At 45.3% G+C, this 15,854-nt stretch overlaps 1 protein-coding gene across 1 annotated transcript in view; it reads right to left on the bottom strand.

The window, feature by feature from the left end:
• Positions 1-2,237: 2,237 nt before the first annotated feature.
• Positions 2,238-15,854, bottom strand: part of LOC120926558 (zona pellucida-like domain-containing protein 1) — a 70,077-nt gene continuing 56,460 nt past the window's right edge. The window contains exon 11 of the mRNA XM_040336625.1: positions 2,238-3,154. Within this exon, the coding sequence (XP_040192559.1) occupies positions 2,991-3,154 (164 nt within the window). The 3' untranslated portion in view covers positions 2,238-2,990. The remainder of the gene's footprint in view (positions 3,155-15,854) is intronic.

The raw sequence follows: 15,854 nt of genomic DNA, 5'->3' as shown, positions 1-15,854 counted from the left end.
ACGTGACCCTGACCCCCTCTGATGCAAGGAAAAACCCAGGCTTTCCCAGTGATGTGCAGGTGACCCCACCCCCTCTGATGTAACGCAGGATTGCCGGTGGAGACAGGCGATGTGCTGCGCTGGATGGACATCTCTCGTCCCCCCTCTTTTACTGTGGCTTGCCAGGTTGCGTGCTCGGATAAAGGGTCTGGTGTGGATTTTTGGGGGGGGGACTCCATGCCATTTTTTTTATTTCATGCTGGGTTCCCCTAAATATCCATGCCAATCCTGAAAGGCCTGGAATTTTAATTTTGGGGGGACCCCCACGCATTTTTTTTTTTTTTTTTATGAATAACTTTTCTCTGTATTGTCGGGAGCCGACAATTCATTATAGCCGCAAGTGATTTTAAATTACTTCTTTCCTTAAAAAATGACACTTTGTGCAGAGACCATTCTAAGCACGGGAAACAAGTGCTGCTTTACAGGCATACAATACACCCCCCCCCCTAGGTACTGGTCCCCAAACACTTTTTATAACAATAACTTTCATATAAGCCTTTAAAATTAGCACCTTGGATTTCTCCCATAGACTTTTACAGGGTGTTCCGCGGCTTTTCGAATTTGCCGCGAACACCCCAAATTGTTCGCTGTTCGCCAAACAGGCAATGTTCGAGTCGAACTCGAAGCCCATCCGTACACTGTACCCATGTTATCTTTATACAATTGGGGCCTTCTTTTGGTGGTATTTAATAACCACAGTTTTTTCATTTTTTTTTTTTGTTAAACAAAAATTTTGAAAAAATTAGTTTTTTCTAGCATTTCTGTCATAAGTTTTCAAATAAATAACCCTTTTTCATAAATTTAAGCCAAAATGTATTCTGTTACAATTCTTTGGTTAAAAAAAACCCAAATCAGAGTATTAGTCTGTAGGAAAGTTTTTACAAGCTATGATATATATCTGAAAATTGTTCAATCCTGATGTACTGATAGCCTTTCTAATTTCTTGAGGCGTGAAAACACCAGAACAGCACAAATATCGCCCAAATGACCTCTTTTTGGAAAGTAAACAGTCCTAGGTGCTTATTAAGAGGCATAGTGAGTTTTTTTTTATAGTTTATAATTGTCTGTTACAATTTTTTGGAAATCCATCATATAACTGGTCTGGCAGTGATCAGGGACACTAACTGGTGACTGTGTGTGTGTGTGTGTGTGTATATATATATATATATATATATATATATATATATATATATATATATATATATATATATATATATATCTATCATTTTATTTCTTTATTTATTTTTCTACTTTGGGGAAGTGATCAGGATTTTTTTTTTTTTTTTTTTACACATTGATTGTTTATACCAATACATTTCATTGATATAAGCAACCATTTTTACTGACAAACAGATTCATTCAGTGTCTTTTGTTGTGATTATCTGTGATTGGCCAAAGCTAATCACATGGTACAAATGGACTGTGATTGGCCCTGTCTGTACCATGGGATCACTGTGACAAATCAGTTAGCAACACAATTATATACAATTGTCATGTGATCTGCTGTGATTGGTCAGTGATCACATGATACTGCAGTGGGCTGGCATAGTGATTAGTCATTAGCTATGTCCTGTGGACACGGCCGTTGATAAATCACACTGCTGCGCAGCCCCATGGTTGCACAAGTGGCGGCTTCTGAGAGAACGTCATATGATGTCCACACAGGATGAAAGACCAGTATGGCAGTCAATTTTTTATTGGCTCGGTAGAAAGGTGTAAAGTGCTTTAAACTACAGGTCTATCCGGAACTACCCTATCCACAGGGCAACAACATTGCTGTGTGGTTTCACTGTATACCAAGAGCTTTGTCACAATTAAAAGAAAAAAAATGGATCTACTGATGTGTTATCACCAGCTTAAGGAATGGGTTGCTCTTATTACTGAAGCTGCCAAGTTTATATGGACTGTACAGTTAAAGCATTTAAATCCTCCAATGGGAAGGAGTAAAAGCCTGGCAAGTATGAAATATGTACTGTTTTATGTACTGCGCTTTTGCAATAACCCGTGGTAAAAGTGGTACATCACCAATATGCACAGTAAAGTACCATACATGCATTGAAGAATTGTAGTGCTGTTCCTTTTTACCATACAGTGCTGATTATTAATAAACGGGCAGCCCATGTACACATTGTTTTCTGTCATTTGCTTTTATTTTGCTGTTGTCATTTTACATCACCAATAATAGAAGAATACAGATATTCCATGCAAATTTATCTATTGATTTTTATTTTTTATTGCCAAAAAAATCAAATAGCAATACAAGGTTATTATAACATATTGATCATACTTATAGTATTAAGCTCAAAAGAATATGTTGCAGCTTACCAAGCCTTAGATGTTATGGCTGCATATATATTTTTTTTAGGCTTTTTCTTTTTCACCTGGGGATCTAGCCAGTAACATGCCTCCTGTATTCACATTCCCCCACTCTGCATAAAGAGCACAGGGGCAGAGCAGATGGCAGAATTGTCAGTGTTGAGGGAGAGGAGTGTTAGATGCACTGATATAGATATGCTAACATACTGAACTCAAACTCCAGCTCACACTACATTTATGTATGCAAACAGTTTTTTTCTTTTTGGGATAAAGGTTTTACAAGAATAAATACAAGCCTATCATTGTAAGCACCCCTGTCAGTAGCACATGGGTTTATCTCAACACTCTGAACTGATACTTTTGCATCAGAGCTTGTTCTGTTGAAAAAGAACAGACTTACTTGCCAGATCACAAGGTGGAAATAAAAGAAAGGAAGCCAAACAAAGGAAACAAATGCAGCCATCACATCTATGAATTGGTAAGCTGCAAAATAATGTTTGTTTTTTTTGGTTTAACACCAATTCATATATTTACACTAGAATTATTACAATTATGCATTAACCTAAACTGCCCCTTAGTCAGCAAAAAAAGAAAATATTTCAAATGTGAGCCCGTATTGATGAGTCTATTTTTTCTTAATGAAAGTTGTTTTTCTCCAGATATCTAGTCTTCTGAAGTCGTCTGTGCATAAGGTATGCAAGGCCACCCATAAGGGTACAGAGTAAAGCCAAGAAGCCAACTGTTATTCCCAAGCCAACAGCAGTGCTCACAATTCCTTTGGAGTCCACACTGGAAGAACCTGTAAAGTTAGATATATTTAAATACAATGAAGTAGAAATAGTAATGCAATGTGGAAAAGTCATTAACATAGTTAAAATCATGGGAACAGATAGGGCAAGGAAATAAAGACTAACTTATAACAAGAGAAATTGCACTGGCAATAAGAAATGAAATGGCTCTATGGCCAAGCTGATTTTGTGACAAGCATACTCAGGCTGGAAGCTACATAGAAATAATTTATACACATTGCTATGAAATGATGAATAAACTACAATTATTAAAGTGCAAATAATATTCAAAACACAAGCAGTAACTATAATTTATGGTTTGTACAATCTGCAAAAAAGTATAGTAAGTAATTCATAAATCAAGATTCATGAAGTGTATGTGTCTACACAAATCAGGAAGATACATATTTAATAATATTGAGGTGAATAAAAACAAAGAATCAGTGAATCTCTTATAATTTTTAAAATATACATGCAGATTTTTCTCATCTTCAGTCAGTCATACAATCCAGTCTGGATCCCTGAAAAGTATTATTCACTACAATTGGAGATCTATGTGTAGATTACAGTATCCCTAGATTTGGTAATCGCTAGTTGGAAAGCATTTCAGCCAAGGCCTCCTTAATATGATGGCATGCATCACCATCACCGCTTCATGCATAGCAGTACCACCTATGAACACACTGTATACACATTATACAGGATGCCAAGGATGGGTCCTGGATAGACACTGTTTCTCCCATGTTTGGGTTGTGGGAGTTGAGAGCAAGAAAATTGATGGGAAAACTACTGAATAATTGAACTGCAGAGCTCTGCTGAAAAAGGCCTAGATATTCTGGGACTGTGCCACCCTTCCTGCAGGAAAAAGCCTACAGTCAGTGAGCCACTGTGTTGTTACTGTGCTGAAGACAAGCAGACTTTATTTTGTCATTTGCTCAAGTTAAGCCACTCTGATTGCTTCTGAAAGCATAATTTGTGTTTCCTTTTTAAGGAATAAAAATACTTTGTTTCAAAACCTTTTGGTGGTCCTGGACACATACCATGGTTTCTAACACCCCTGAACTTTGCAAAATATACCTACATACACACAGGCTGTGTACATATACAGACACTGTATATGGTACACGTATGCATACACATATACAGACTGTATACACATACAATCACTTGCCCCCCTGGTAACATGACTGGATGTCCCTGCTAGTTGTCGGGAAACATGGGGGCAATGAGTAATAGCAAAACAGGTTAAGTACTGTTTAAGGCCATCCTCCTTTTACCTATATAGAAAAGAAAGAAGCAAGATGTTGGGTCCCAGTGCATGTGCCCCAGGTTCCTGGCTCAACGTACATGCCACAGACACCTAGGATTCATTTAAACCTCCTTCACCCCCTATATCTATGCCTCAGAAGGAAAAAGCACATGTCAAGTAACATTTTACAGGGAAAAACTATACAGAAAATAGTCAAATAGTTGCCATAATTTTTCTTTCCTAGCTCCTCCTCATGACGGTATGTTATTGGTCGGCTCCACCCCCATGACCCCCATAGCACAACCTAGAAATGTTATAAAAAGAGAGAAGCAACCCTAACCAAGAATTACATCACTAGTCTTTCAACAAAACGCTGGCATGGAAACTTATGGGGTAACATAAAATCTATACCAGAGCCTGATCAGGATGGGGGGGGGGGGGTTTGGGGTGATCGAACGGCCACTCGCCAAATGACAGGTTAACATGGGGGCAGGGTCAACTGGAAACATCACCATGTTTACCATGGGGTCATTCAGTGACACGTGATGAGTGTTCGGCGGCAAGACTTTTTTTTTCCCAAGCATCTTCCAGGACAGCCCATGAGACCTAGGGCTCCTACTACCAGGACAGGAAACATGTTACCCCCACCAGATAATAGGGTGGTCCTCCAGGCCCCATGTCAGTATTAGTGTTTCCTCCGGATGGGGGGTAACATGTTTTCTGGAACCTGGTCCCCTAGGTCTCATGAGCAGGGGCTCTAATGGCCGTTTGAGGGGTATTTTTTTTACTTATCTTCTTGCCTGCAGCAGTGTCACCGCTGGGGAGGTTGGATGGAACTGCTGTCCCTCGTTCTCTGTGCCTGGGGAGGGCCAGGACCTGGGTGGCGTCGGGCCCTTAGCATTGGTCGAAGCGCGGCAGGTGGCATTATTTTCCTGCACACAGCGTGGCTGGTTTGTGCAGGGGAACGAGGAAGTCACGGCGCTTGTAAGGGTGGAGCTTCTGCGCTCCAAGCTGGTCCACAGGAAGATCCGACGAGGGTCACTTCCGGGTCACGTGATGTCATCATCGGGGGCCGGAGACGCTGGTTACTGTCTCCATAAACGGCGCGAACGGGGGCTGGATGGCTTTCTGGTGATTTCTGGTGGAAGCAGCACAGGCTGTAAACGACCAGAGGGACGGTATGGATTCTCCTGCAATACCTACTCAGGCAGCAGATGCAGTCTCCAACACCAGCACCTCTCAGGTAAGCCTGGAGTGTTTTTTATCTGTAACTCTTTTGCTATCCTGGTGAGTGTTTTACCCCCCCCCCTCCCAATCATAGGATTTTGGTGTTAGGGGACACATTTTCTTTCCTCCTGCACATGGTGTGATGGAGTGTTTGGTGGTTTGGGTTTTTTATTTGGGTCATTTGTTTTGTCTTACAGGCCAAGACCCAGGACAAGTCCCAAGCGCAGCCACATAAGAGAAAATGTGCGGTTTGCGGAAACAAACTGAGCACCACTTGGTGCAAAACAGTTTGCCGCACATGTATAGATGGTTTGGTGAGGGATGACCCAGTAGCCTCCAGTCAAAAAATGCTGACTTCGGTCAGAGATGAGCTTACTTCTACTTTTAGCTCAAGGTCCTCAAGGTTTAATTTGTCTTTGGAAGACGTGGATAACTTATTAAAGGCCATCTATACAACTCTTGAAATGGAGGAGGAGGAGTTACAATTGTCTAAACATGACCTTATGTACAAAGGTTTGCACAAAAAGAAACCTAAAGTCTTTCCAGTGCACAGTTCCCTCCTTGATACTATCAAGCTGGAGTGGGAAACCCTGTTTTGGCCACAAGGTCCTAGAGAGGACAACAAGCCCAAGAAACATTGGACCAGACACAAGGGCAGAGGTAGAGGGGGTGTTTTGTTTAACACACCTCAACAGCCCGCCAAGCCACAGTGACCAGCATCTTCCAGTGGGAGGAAGATTGAGGGCCTTTCTCCCACAGTGGGCAACAGTCACCTCAAGTCCCTTCATCCTGGATCTAGTAGCAAATGGGTACAGGCTGGAATTCTCTTGCCAACCACCAGAGCGACTATTGATCACCTCCCCTCCCAAAGATCAGGAAAAAGCGAGGGTTCTGGGTCTCCAAATAGGAGACTTGCTAGATCAGAAAGTCCTGATTCCTGTTCCCAGCTCAGAGCAAAGGGTTTTATTCCCATATTTTTGTCATCAGAAAGCCGTCACGAAAGTATCGGCTTATTCTGAATCTTCGGTCTCTAAATCGATCGATCAGGTACAAGCACTTCCGTTTGGAGACCGTGTTCTCGAACAAAAGCCTGCTTTACCCAAGCTGCTTCATGGCCACTTTGGACTTAAGGGAAGCTTATCTGCATGTCCCGATCCATCCAGCATTCCAAAGAATCTTGAGAATAGCAGTCAAAATGGGAACAGAAATTCGGCACTTTCAGTTTCAAGCCCTCCCCTTCGGTCTGTCCTCAGCCCCACGCATTTTCACAAAAGTGTTGGGGGAGGCGCTGGCTCCGCTAAGGTTAAAGTCGATAACTATCATCCCTTACCTGGACGACCTCCCAATAGTGGCAGAGTCTTACCAAAAATTGCTAACCGATCTCCAGACTGTACAGGACTTCCTTCAATCCCTAGGCTGGTTGATAAACAGAGAAGTCTTCCCTAAATCTGGCCCAGAAGGTGAAGTATCTGGGCTACGATTTTTTCTCAGTAGACCAAAGTTTTTCTCCCAGAGGAGAAGGTCTCAAAGATGGTGCAAGCAGTTTCAGCTTTACAGACCAATCAGTTGGTCTCGCTGAGGGAAGTTTCAAGGACAGTAGGTCTGATGACCTCGTGTTTCCCTGCAGTACCATGGGCAAGATTCCATCAAAGACCATTACAAATATTTCTTCTGAAAAACTGGGATGGAGACGCGAGGTCTCTGGAGTCAAGAGTTCTATTACCTACCAAGGTAAAAAGAAGCTTACGGTGGTGGAGGACAAATCTTCACCTAACGAGGCCTGCCATGGTTCATTCCAGTATCCCAGAGGATCATGACGGATGCGAGTTCCTGGGGATGGGCAGCACACCTCAGCGAAAGTCGCACAGGGAAGTTGGTCCTTGAGGGAAGTGAGAGCTTCATCGAACCAGAGGGAGCTTCTAGCGGTTCAGAGAGCCCTGCAGGTTTTTCAGTCAGAAATCAGGGGTCACAATCTCCAGATCCTATCCGAAAACATTGTGACGGTTACGTACCTCAACAAACAGGGAGGCACGAGGAGTCGGATTCTTTAATAGATTGCCCAGGAAATGTTGTCACGGGCAGAAGAGAATCTAGCCTCAATTACAGCAGTGCACCTGAAGGGGACGCAAAACTGTCTGGCAGACTATCTCAGTCACCACAGGGTGGAGCGAGACAATTGGTCGCTTCATCCAGAGGTATTTTTGGAGATCACCGACAAATGGGGTTGTCCCGAAGCATATCTGTTCGCAAATCAGGACAACCGCAGGAAAGAGGAGTTCTTTTCTCTAAACCCAGCAGGTCAATCACTGAGGAACGATGCCTTGGTGAATCCGTGGCCATTCGACCTCTGCTACGCCTTCCCGCCGATCAGACTTATTCCGGAAGTGCTCCGGAAGTTTCTCCTAGAAGAAACAGATCTTATTCTGATCGCCCCCTTTTGGCCCAAGAGGCCATGGTTTTCCCTACTACAGACTCTGGTCTCAGAGCCTCCACTGAGGCTTCAGAAGAGAGATGACTTGCTGTCGCAGGGTCCAGTCTCACACCCACAGGTGGTTTACTTAAACTTGACGGCTTGGTATCTGAAGAAAAGATACTGAGGGCTCAAGGGTTTTCTGATAAAGTAATCAAGACTCTGGTGAATTGCAGAAAACCAGTCACTAGAGCTATATATTCCAAAGTTTGGAAAAAGTTTAATTCATGGTTGTCTGAAAACCAAAGATCAACGCATGACGTTCCTTCTATTTTGGATTTTTTTCAAGAGGGTGTCGACAAGGGTCTTTCAGTTAGTACCTTAAAGGTACAGGCGGCAGCTATCAGTGTTTTCCTCCAGTTTTCTCTTTTGGAAAATCCCACGGTAGCAAGATTCTTCAAATCCATTTCTAGGGCCAGGCCAGTAGTGGTAAGAAGTTGTCCAACTTGGGACCTGTCCCTGGTACTTCAAACTCTGGTAGTTTCCTTTTGAGCCCTTAGAGGATATTTCTATTAAATTACTTACTTTTAAAACAATTTTTTTAGTAGCAATTACCTCAGCTTGTAGAGTAAGCGAGTTACAGGCCTTATCAGTAAGGGAGCCATTCCTCACGATTTTTGAGGATCGAGTTGTTTTAAAAACAGATGCAGGTTTTTTGCCTAAGGTGGCCAGTACATTCCACAGATCGCAGGACATTGTACTGCCATCCTTTTGTAGTTCGCCACAGGGCAATCAAGAAAATAAGTTTTAGTTTTTTAGATGTGAGAAGAATCCTTCTCGTCTATCTGGAGGTCACCAAGACCTTTAGGAAAACAGACGCTTTTGTCCTTTTTTCAGGTACGCACAGGGGTTAGAGTGCATCCAAAGCCACAGTGGCTAGATGGATAAAGCAAGCCATCTCGGAAGCTTACAAAATTAGAGAAGTTCCTACACCTTTTTGTTACTGCGCATTCAACAAGAGCTTTGTCTGCGTCTTGGGCTGAGAGGGCTGGTGCTTCACCGGAACAAATTTGCAAGGCTGCCACATGGTCCAGTTATTCGACCTTCATTAAACATTATCACCTGGATCTGCTATCTGCTCAAGAGCAGGCTTTTGGTCGAAAGGTCCTTCAGGCAGTTGTCCCACCCTAGACTGGAAAGTTCTGGCTCATCGTCTCATGGGCTGGCCTGGAAGACGCTTGGGAGAAAATATGAGTTAGACTTACCGGCAACTCCTTTTCTGAGAGTCTTCCAGGACAGCTGGATTCCCACCCGGTTTTGTATGGAAGTTATGTGTTTTATGCATATGTTTTTCAGGGAAGTCCTACGGTTCTCGAGAAGACTGACATGGGGCCTGGAGGACCGCCCTTTTATCTGGTGGGAGGAGCCCTAGGTCTCATGGGCTGTCCTGGAAGACTCTCAGAAAAGGAGTTACCAGTAAGTCTAACTCAGCTTTTCCGTGGGGGTCGTGGTCAATGCTTATCGTGATTGACGATGGATCTACTTCAGGGGACTTTTTTAAAGTGTAGCGCCCTGCTCTCATTGAGTGGGCACTATGTGTTAAATTATAGTTGTCTGAGCAGTAGTTTTGGCTCAGAATGATTATTCTAAATTGTTGGTTCTGTTCAGTTCGGCTGGGTTGCACAAGTTTCCCCCTGACGTTTCCCCCTGACGGTGGGTGTTGCTGCCGCCGCAGGTCACAGTTAGAAAGGCAACAAGCTGGATGTATTGAATATCTCTCGCTCAGAAGAGGTCCAGGGGTTGTGGTCAACCTGCTGTGCATTCTGGGGAGGGGCACTTAAAGGGTCACTAAAGGAAAAAAATTTTTTTGCTGAAATGACTGTACAGGGTATAGACATAATAGTTAACTGATTGCTTTTAAAAATGATTAAAAATTGTTAAAAAACAATCATATAATGTACCTACAGTTTCGTTTCGTTTTTGCTGTTGTTTGCTGAGAGCCAATAGAGGGCAGTGATGCTTAGTCTAAAACCCCTCAGCACCAATCCAGTTTCGTTTTACAAACCGTAATCACACCTCCTTGATTAGTCACCACAGTGAGAAATCTCCCAATACTGTGGTGATCAGGAAACAGACAACCAGGAAGTGTCCAGAACAGAGAGGAATTACAGCAACATCAAAGCTAAAACGAACAATGAGGACATGAAACCAGGACTGCAGTAAGGTAAAGAAAGCTACTTGGCTAAAAAAAAAAAATCCTTTATTGACCCTTTAAGGGACAGACGCGGTTTAGAGGGGTTCATCTTCCGATCCCGACGTGAGGGCCCTCCTGGCCTCAGGGATGTTAAGCTGTTTTATAGCCTTAGGGCCGGCTGGCCCGAGGCCTAGCAACTGAGAGCAGGCCCGGGAGTTTCTGGGGCCTACTGATCCAGGGATGGTCTTTCGCTACCTTGTCTATGGAAGGAAGCTGAACCAGTGGGATTAAATTGATGGATGTACCCTGGCAAATTTACCTCACTGTGCTGCCGGTTCGGCTGAAAGATTCCTGGCACCGTGAGTCATGTAACTTTTGTTGGAACTATATCGAGTGTGCAGTCGGTTACATGATCTTGTGGCAGAAGATTGTAGGACAGCCTGACTTTTTTTTTTTTTATTGCTGCATCTGGCTTACTGCTACCATTGTAGCATTTACCATCAAGATGAAAAGCAACTTTTTATGTGCCATGGTAGTGGTAACATACTGCTTTTTTTGTTTTTTATGCATTGCCCTTCCATGTGCTCATTCCTGCAAAGGTCAATTATAGGTGAGGGCAGTGGCCATTTGTTTGTACTGTTGAAATATTGGTGAGGGGTTGTACTTGACACCTTTTTGTTATGGTGGTATGTGCTGGGTGTCCAGTGCACCCCTGTGCCTTTAAGGAGGGGCAGGTTATTTTCACCTTTTCACCTGCCCTCTGCCTATCCATGTTAATTAATGTGCTTCCACTGTGGAGACTCTCAAAATGCAGAGTTAGGACTACAAAAAATACTGGAGTGCCTTGACGGGGCTCTGTAGCTTATGCAAATAGAACCACTGTTTTTAACAAATACTGTTAGACAGGTCAATTTGGTTAGCAGGCTGGTCTGTAAGTTGAGCTGGGAACTTCATTGTTTTTTTTTTTTTTGTTTTTTAATATACTGCTGCCACTGCCACTGTTCTCTGAGCATAGCCAAAAACTGCTATTCCTTTTTCCAGGTGGAAAAAGCAGCAGCTGGGTCCCTTTTAGCTGCTGCATCCAAATAGACATCAATGGGGCTGACTTCATAGGGATGCACAGAACACCTGCTCATCTCTGTGCAGGTAACCATCTTTCATACAGGATATGCACAATCACAAGGATTGTACACCCCATGTGAATGAGGCCTTATGGTGACACTGGGATTGGTGTGGTGGTGACTGAGGACACTGTGCCTGGCTGTATTATCGAGCTTCATTCACACAGAATCAATGTGTACCCCGTGTGAGAGCCATGTTTATTCACACGGGAATGCACAGGTGTACACTGTGTATGCCCCACGTACATATACTATGGCGGGGCGGCCCTAAAGTGCAAAATTGCGTACTTGTACACAATTTTCTTCGGCTATGGGGCGCTTACCCAAGCCGCCGGAGCCCCGTTCCCGCTTGTGATTGGACACAGCAGTGCCCAGCACTGTACTACACACTTTATCCCCTCTCACAGCTGATCACTGGGATATGAGACTTCACAGGCTGCACAGTTGCAGCCTGTGTTACATGTGTGAACACTGTGATGGTCGCAATTGGCCCTGTACCCCGATCTGTGATCTGCGGTGCCTGGGGGCATGATTCACACATGAGCAACCAAAATGTCTCCTGAAACAAGGAAGCGCCCACTTGGCTTTTTATATGTAGTGACCAGGCGGGAGATGGTTATTGGATTTGTATATTTTAATGTTGTCCTTGAAATAGAATAAAAAGGTCCCTTTCCAGCACTTTTTCTGCTTTGTTACATGTTCCCCATGGCAGTTTGCCTAATGGCCCCAAAAAATAAAACTTGCTCCAATAGACTTTAGTGTGATTTGTTCCTAAGTTTGGGTTCAACTAACTTCAAACAAGATTCACCAAACCCTTGCAGAATTAAAGGAGTTGTAAATAAAAAAAATGTTTTTGCTTAAATGACTGTTTACAGGGTATAGAGACACAGAGGGGTAGATTCACGTAAAATTGTGTATGTTTGTGCGGGCGTAACGTATCCTATTTACTTTACGCCTCTGCAACTTTTACAGGCAAGTGCCGTATTCTCAAAACAAAGTTGCAGCGGCGTAGCGTAAATAGGCCGGCGTAAGCCTGCCTAATTCAAATTGTGAAGAGGTGGGCGTGTGTTATGTAAATTAACCCTGACCTAATGTGATTGACGTTTTTTAACGAACGGCGCATGCGCCGTCCGTGGAATTTCCCAGTGTGCATTGCTCCAAAGTACGCCGCAAGGACGTCATTGGTTTCGACGTGAACGTAAATGACGTCCAGCCCCATCCACGGATGAATTGCGCAAACGACGTAAAAAATTCAAAATTTGACGCGGGAACGATGGCCATACTTAACATTGGTACGCCGCACTTACGCCACCATATAGCAGGGGTAACTTTACGCCGGGAAAAGCCTAACGTAAATGGCGTATCTGTACTGCGTCGGCCGGGCGTACTCTCTCCCGAAGTTATTAGGATAGCGGACCAGCTGGTCCAGGGCCTCATATAGGTCTGTGATGCTTCATTGAATGCTGTGCCCTTGTTATCCAGGGCTTCTGTTTCAGAATGGTTTTATGCACACAGTGGTGTAGTGGTTAACTCCATTACTTGGCAGCAAGAGAGTCATTGGTTTGAATCCGGACACTGACGCTAATCTGCCTGGAGCTTGCGTTGTCGCTCCCTGTGTCTGCGTGGGTTTCCTCCGGGTATTCCGGTTTCCTCCAAAGTTATGTGTGCATACACCTACATAATATACAGTACATACCCACTATGTGTGTGTATTATTTAGGGGAAACCCTCCCAGGCCGTCAAAGGCCCAGCTGGGGGACTAATCCGTCCCTGGGTGCGTAAGCCGATCACGCCGGCACCCAAATCCTGCCAATGTATGTAGCCTTCCCTCCCTGTCTCTAGGTGGGAGGGGCGACTTGCAGGTTCACAATTCGGTGAAACCTCCCTGCTCTCCGACCAGTGGGTCTGCGAGGTGGTCTTCTCGGAGTACTAGATAGGGTTTCCTCCTAACAAAGTTCTTTCCTCGTGTCTTCCTCTCCCGGCCCGTTGGTCTGCCTTGGGCAGTGTGTGATTTGCTAAGCTGCGGGGTAAATTTACCTTTCCTGCAGGACGAGAGGTTTGGGGTTTTCTATGGGCCTCAGGCCCTAAATACCTTTTGTGAACATCGGGTAGTTCTGCATGGAATCCATTTGTTCGGTGGTAGCTGCGCTCCATCCGGGGGACGTCCTGGCGTCCTTGGACATTAGGGACGCATACATGCATGTCTCATTTTGCGCATGTCAGTGTTTTTTTTCTGTGCTTCGTGATGAGAGAGGGTCTCTGTCAGCCTGTGGCCCTCCCTTTTGATCTGGCATCAGCACCATGGGTTTTCAGCTAGGAGCTCACACTTATCCTAACTTTGTTGGGACAGCAAGGCTTTACCTCATTGGCTACTTGGACGACTTTCTTCTAAGAGCAGCTTCTGTCTCCGACCTAGTGGATGTGTTATTCCCATTCAGACCCTCCGAAGTTTCGGGTGGGTGTTAAACGTTTAGGCCAGAAGGTGTAGCTCAGTGGCAGCAAGCCTGCCCTCCATGTGTGTGACCCAGAGTTCAAATCCTGGGCATGCTAGGTTCTGACTCAGCGTTGGAGTATCTAGTGTTGATCCAGACTCCTCGGTGGCGAAGGTCCTTCTTCCCCTGGAGAAATTAGACTCTTAAGTCTGCGGTGAAGGTATTGGCATCACGCAATCGGTCTTCTCTCCGGGTGCCTGCTGATTCGGGGCCTGTGGGTAGCCTCCTTCAAGGCGGTACTGTATGCCCAGTTCCACACTCTGGTTTTCCAGGGGAACTACTGTCCAGGTGATAAAAATCTCTTGTCTCTGAAATCATCAGATTCCGGTGCGCCACCTAGTCGGAGTCTCTGAGTTGGTGACAGAGATCCCCGACTCTGGTCCGGGAAGTTGTTTCTTCCTTCCAGTGGTCAGTGTTTACGGCCACACCTCCCTAAATGTGTCTGGTCTCGGTAGCTACCCAGGGTCGGGCCTGGCTAGTGCCTGGGTGGGAGACCGCCTGGGAATACCATATTTACTGTTTATATTTTAGGCGATCAGGCTATGCTTCTCCTCCTCGTGGTCGACCAATCTGGTTTCAGCCGGACAACCCCACGGCCGTGGCTTCGGTCTACCATCAGGTATACCAGCAGGCGGACTACTGGAGTTGCCAGATGCTGGACCAGGGAGGACTGGTCTTTGTGCTTGGGGTGTTTCGGCTCCCTTGCAGGAGGTGAGCCTCACAGGGCATGGATCTCCTGGCCGCTCGTCTCCGGCGCAAGGGTGTCGAAGTTAGTGGCCAAGTCTAGTGATTTGGTACAGATGCGTCAGTCGCGCTGGTGGCCCTGTGGGGGTCTGTATCGGCGACTTTTTGCCGTTCCTCCATGGTAGTTGCTTCCTTCGGCTGCTCCACAGAGTGGAGGCTGAGGAGATCCTGATGATTCTAATCGCTCCAGATTGACCTTGGCGCCCTTGGTACGCCGATATCGGGCGCCTGGTAGCGGAGGTAACCTGGCGGTTGCCAGGGCAGAAGGTCCCTCTGTCTCGAGGTCCCATACGTCCTCCTGTTGTACAGTCACTGACTTGCTCAACATGGTTATTGGAAGCCAGACTTTAGGTGACCAGGGTCTGTCTGATTCGGTCATCTCAACAATGCTGAGGGCACCGTAGTCTTCGGAGGATCTACCATCGCACCTGGCAGGCCTACATCTCTTGGTGCGAAGGGATGGAGTGACGTCCACGGACGTACTCGGTGTCCAGGGTCCTGCTGTTTTTAAAGCTTGGAGTGGATCTAAAAATTGCTTAAAGCACTGTTTGGGGGCAGATTTCAGCCTTGGCTGTGTTCTTTCAGTGGCCTTTTTGCGGCCTGTTCCCTGGTGGGCCCCTTTTTGTGTACAGGGGGTTTGTCATATACTTTCCCCTCTTGGCCCATCTCTTCCCCCATGAGTTTTGACTCTGGTGCTCTCGGTTCTTCAGGAACCTTCCTTTTGGAAACATCAGAGAGATTTTCCCTTGACACTATCTCAGAGGGTGGACCCTTTAGTGGCCTTTACCTCTGTTAGAGGGGTTTCTGAGTTGGCAGTCTTGTCTTGCAAGCCGCCATGCTTGATCCTCCATAAGGATTAGGTGATGGTGCGCCCACAACCTTCCCTTCTTCCGAAGGAGGTTTCGGCCTTTCATACTTTAGGCGTGGTACGCACTTTGCAGGTGTACTGAGTTCTGACTCTTTTGTGTCGGTGTCTGGTCCACAAAAGGGCCTGGCGGTCTCGTCGACCACCATTTCTCGGTGGATCAGGCAGGCCGTCATACAGGCCTATGCTCTTAAGGGGCGGGCCCCCCTTTCCGGTCACTGCACTTTCGACCAGGGCAATTGGTGCTTCCTGTTTTTTTTTTTTTTTTTTCGACATCATGCGTCGATCTCACAGGTGTGCGAGGCGGCAAATTGCTCATCCGTTCACGCTTTTTCCAGAATTTACATGGTTGCTGTGAGTGCATCTTATGATGCTTTTTTCAGCCGCTAGTTTTTGCCGGCGGCTGTTT

The sequence above is a fragment of the Rana temporaria genome, chromosome 2 (genome assembly GCF_905171775.1).
Source record: "Rana temporaria chromosome 2, aRanTem1.1, whole genome shotgun sequence".
Lineage (NCBI taxonomy): Eukaryota > Metazoa > Chordata > Amphibia > Anura > Ranidae > Rana > Rana temporaria.
Note: the sequence above shows the minus strand (reverse complement) of the source record. Positions and strands in the feature narration are given on the sequence as shown.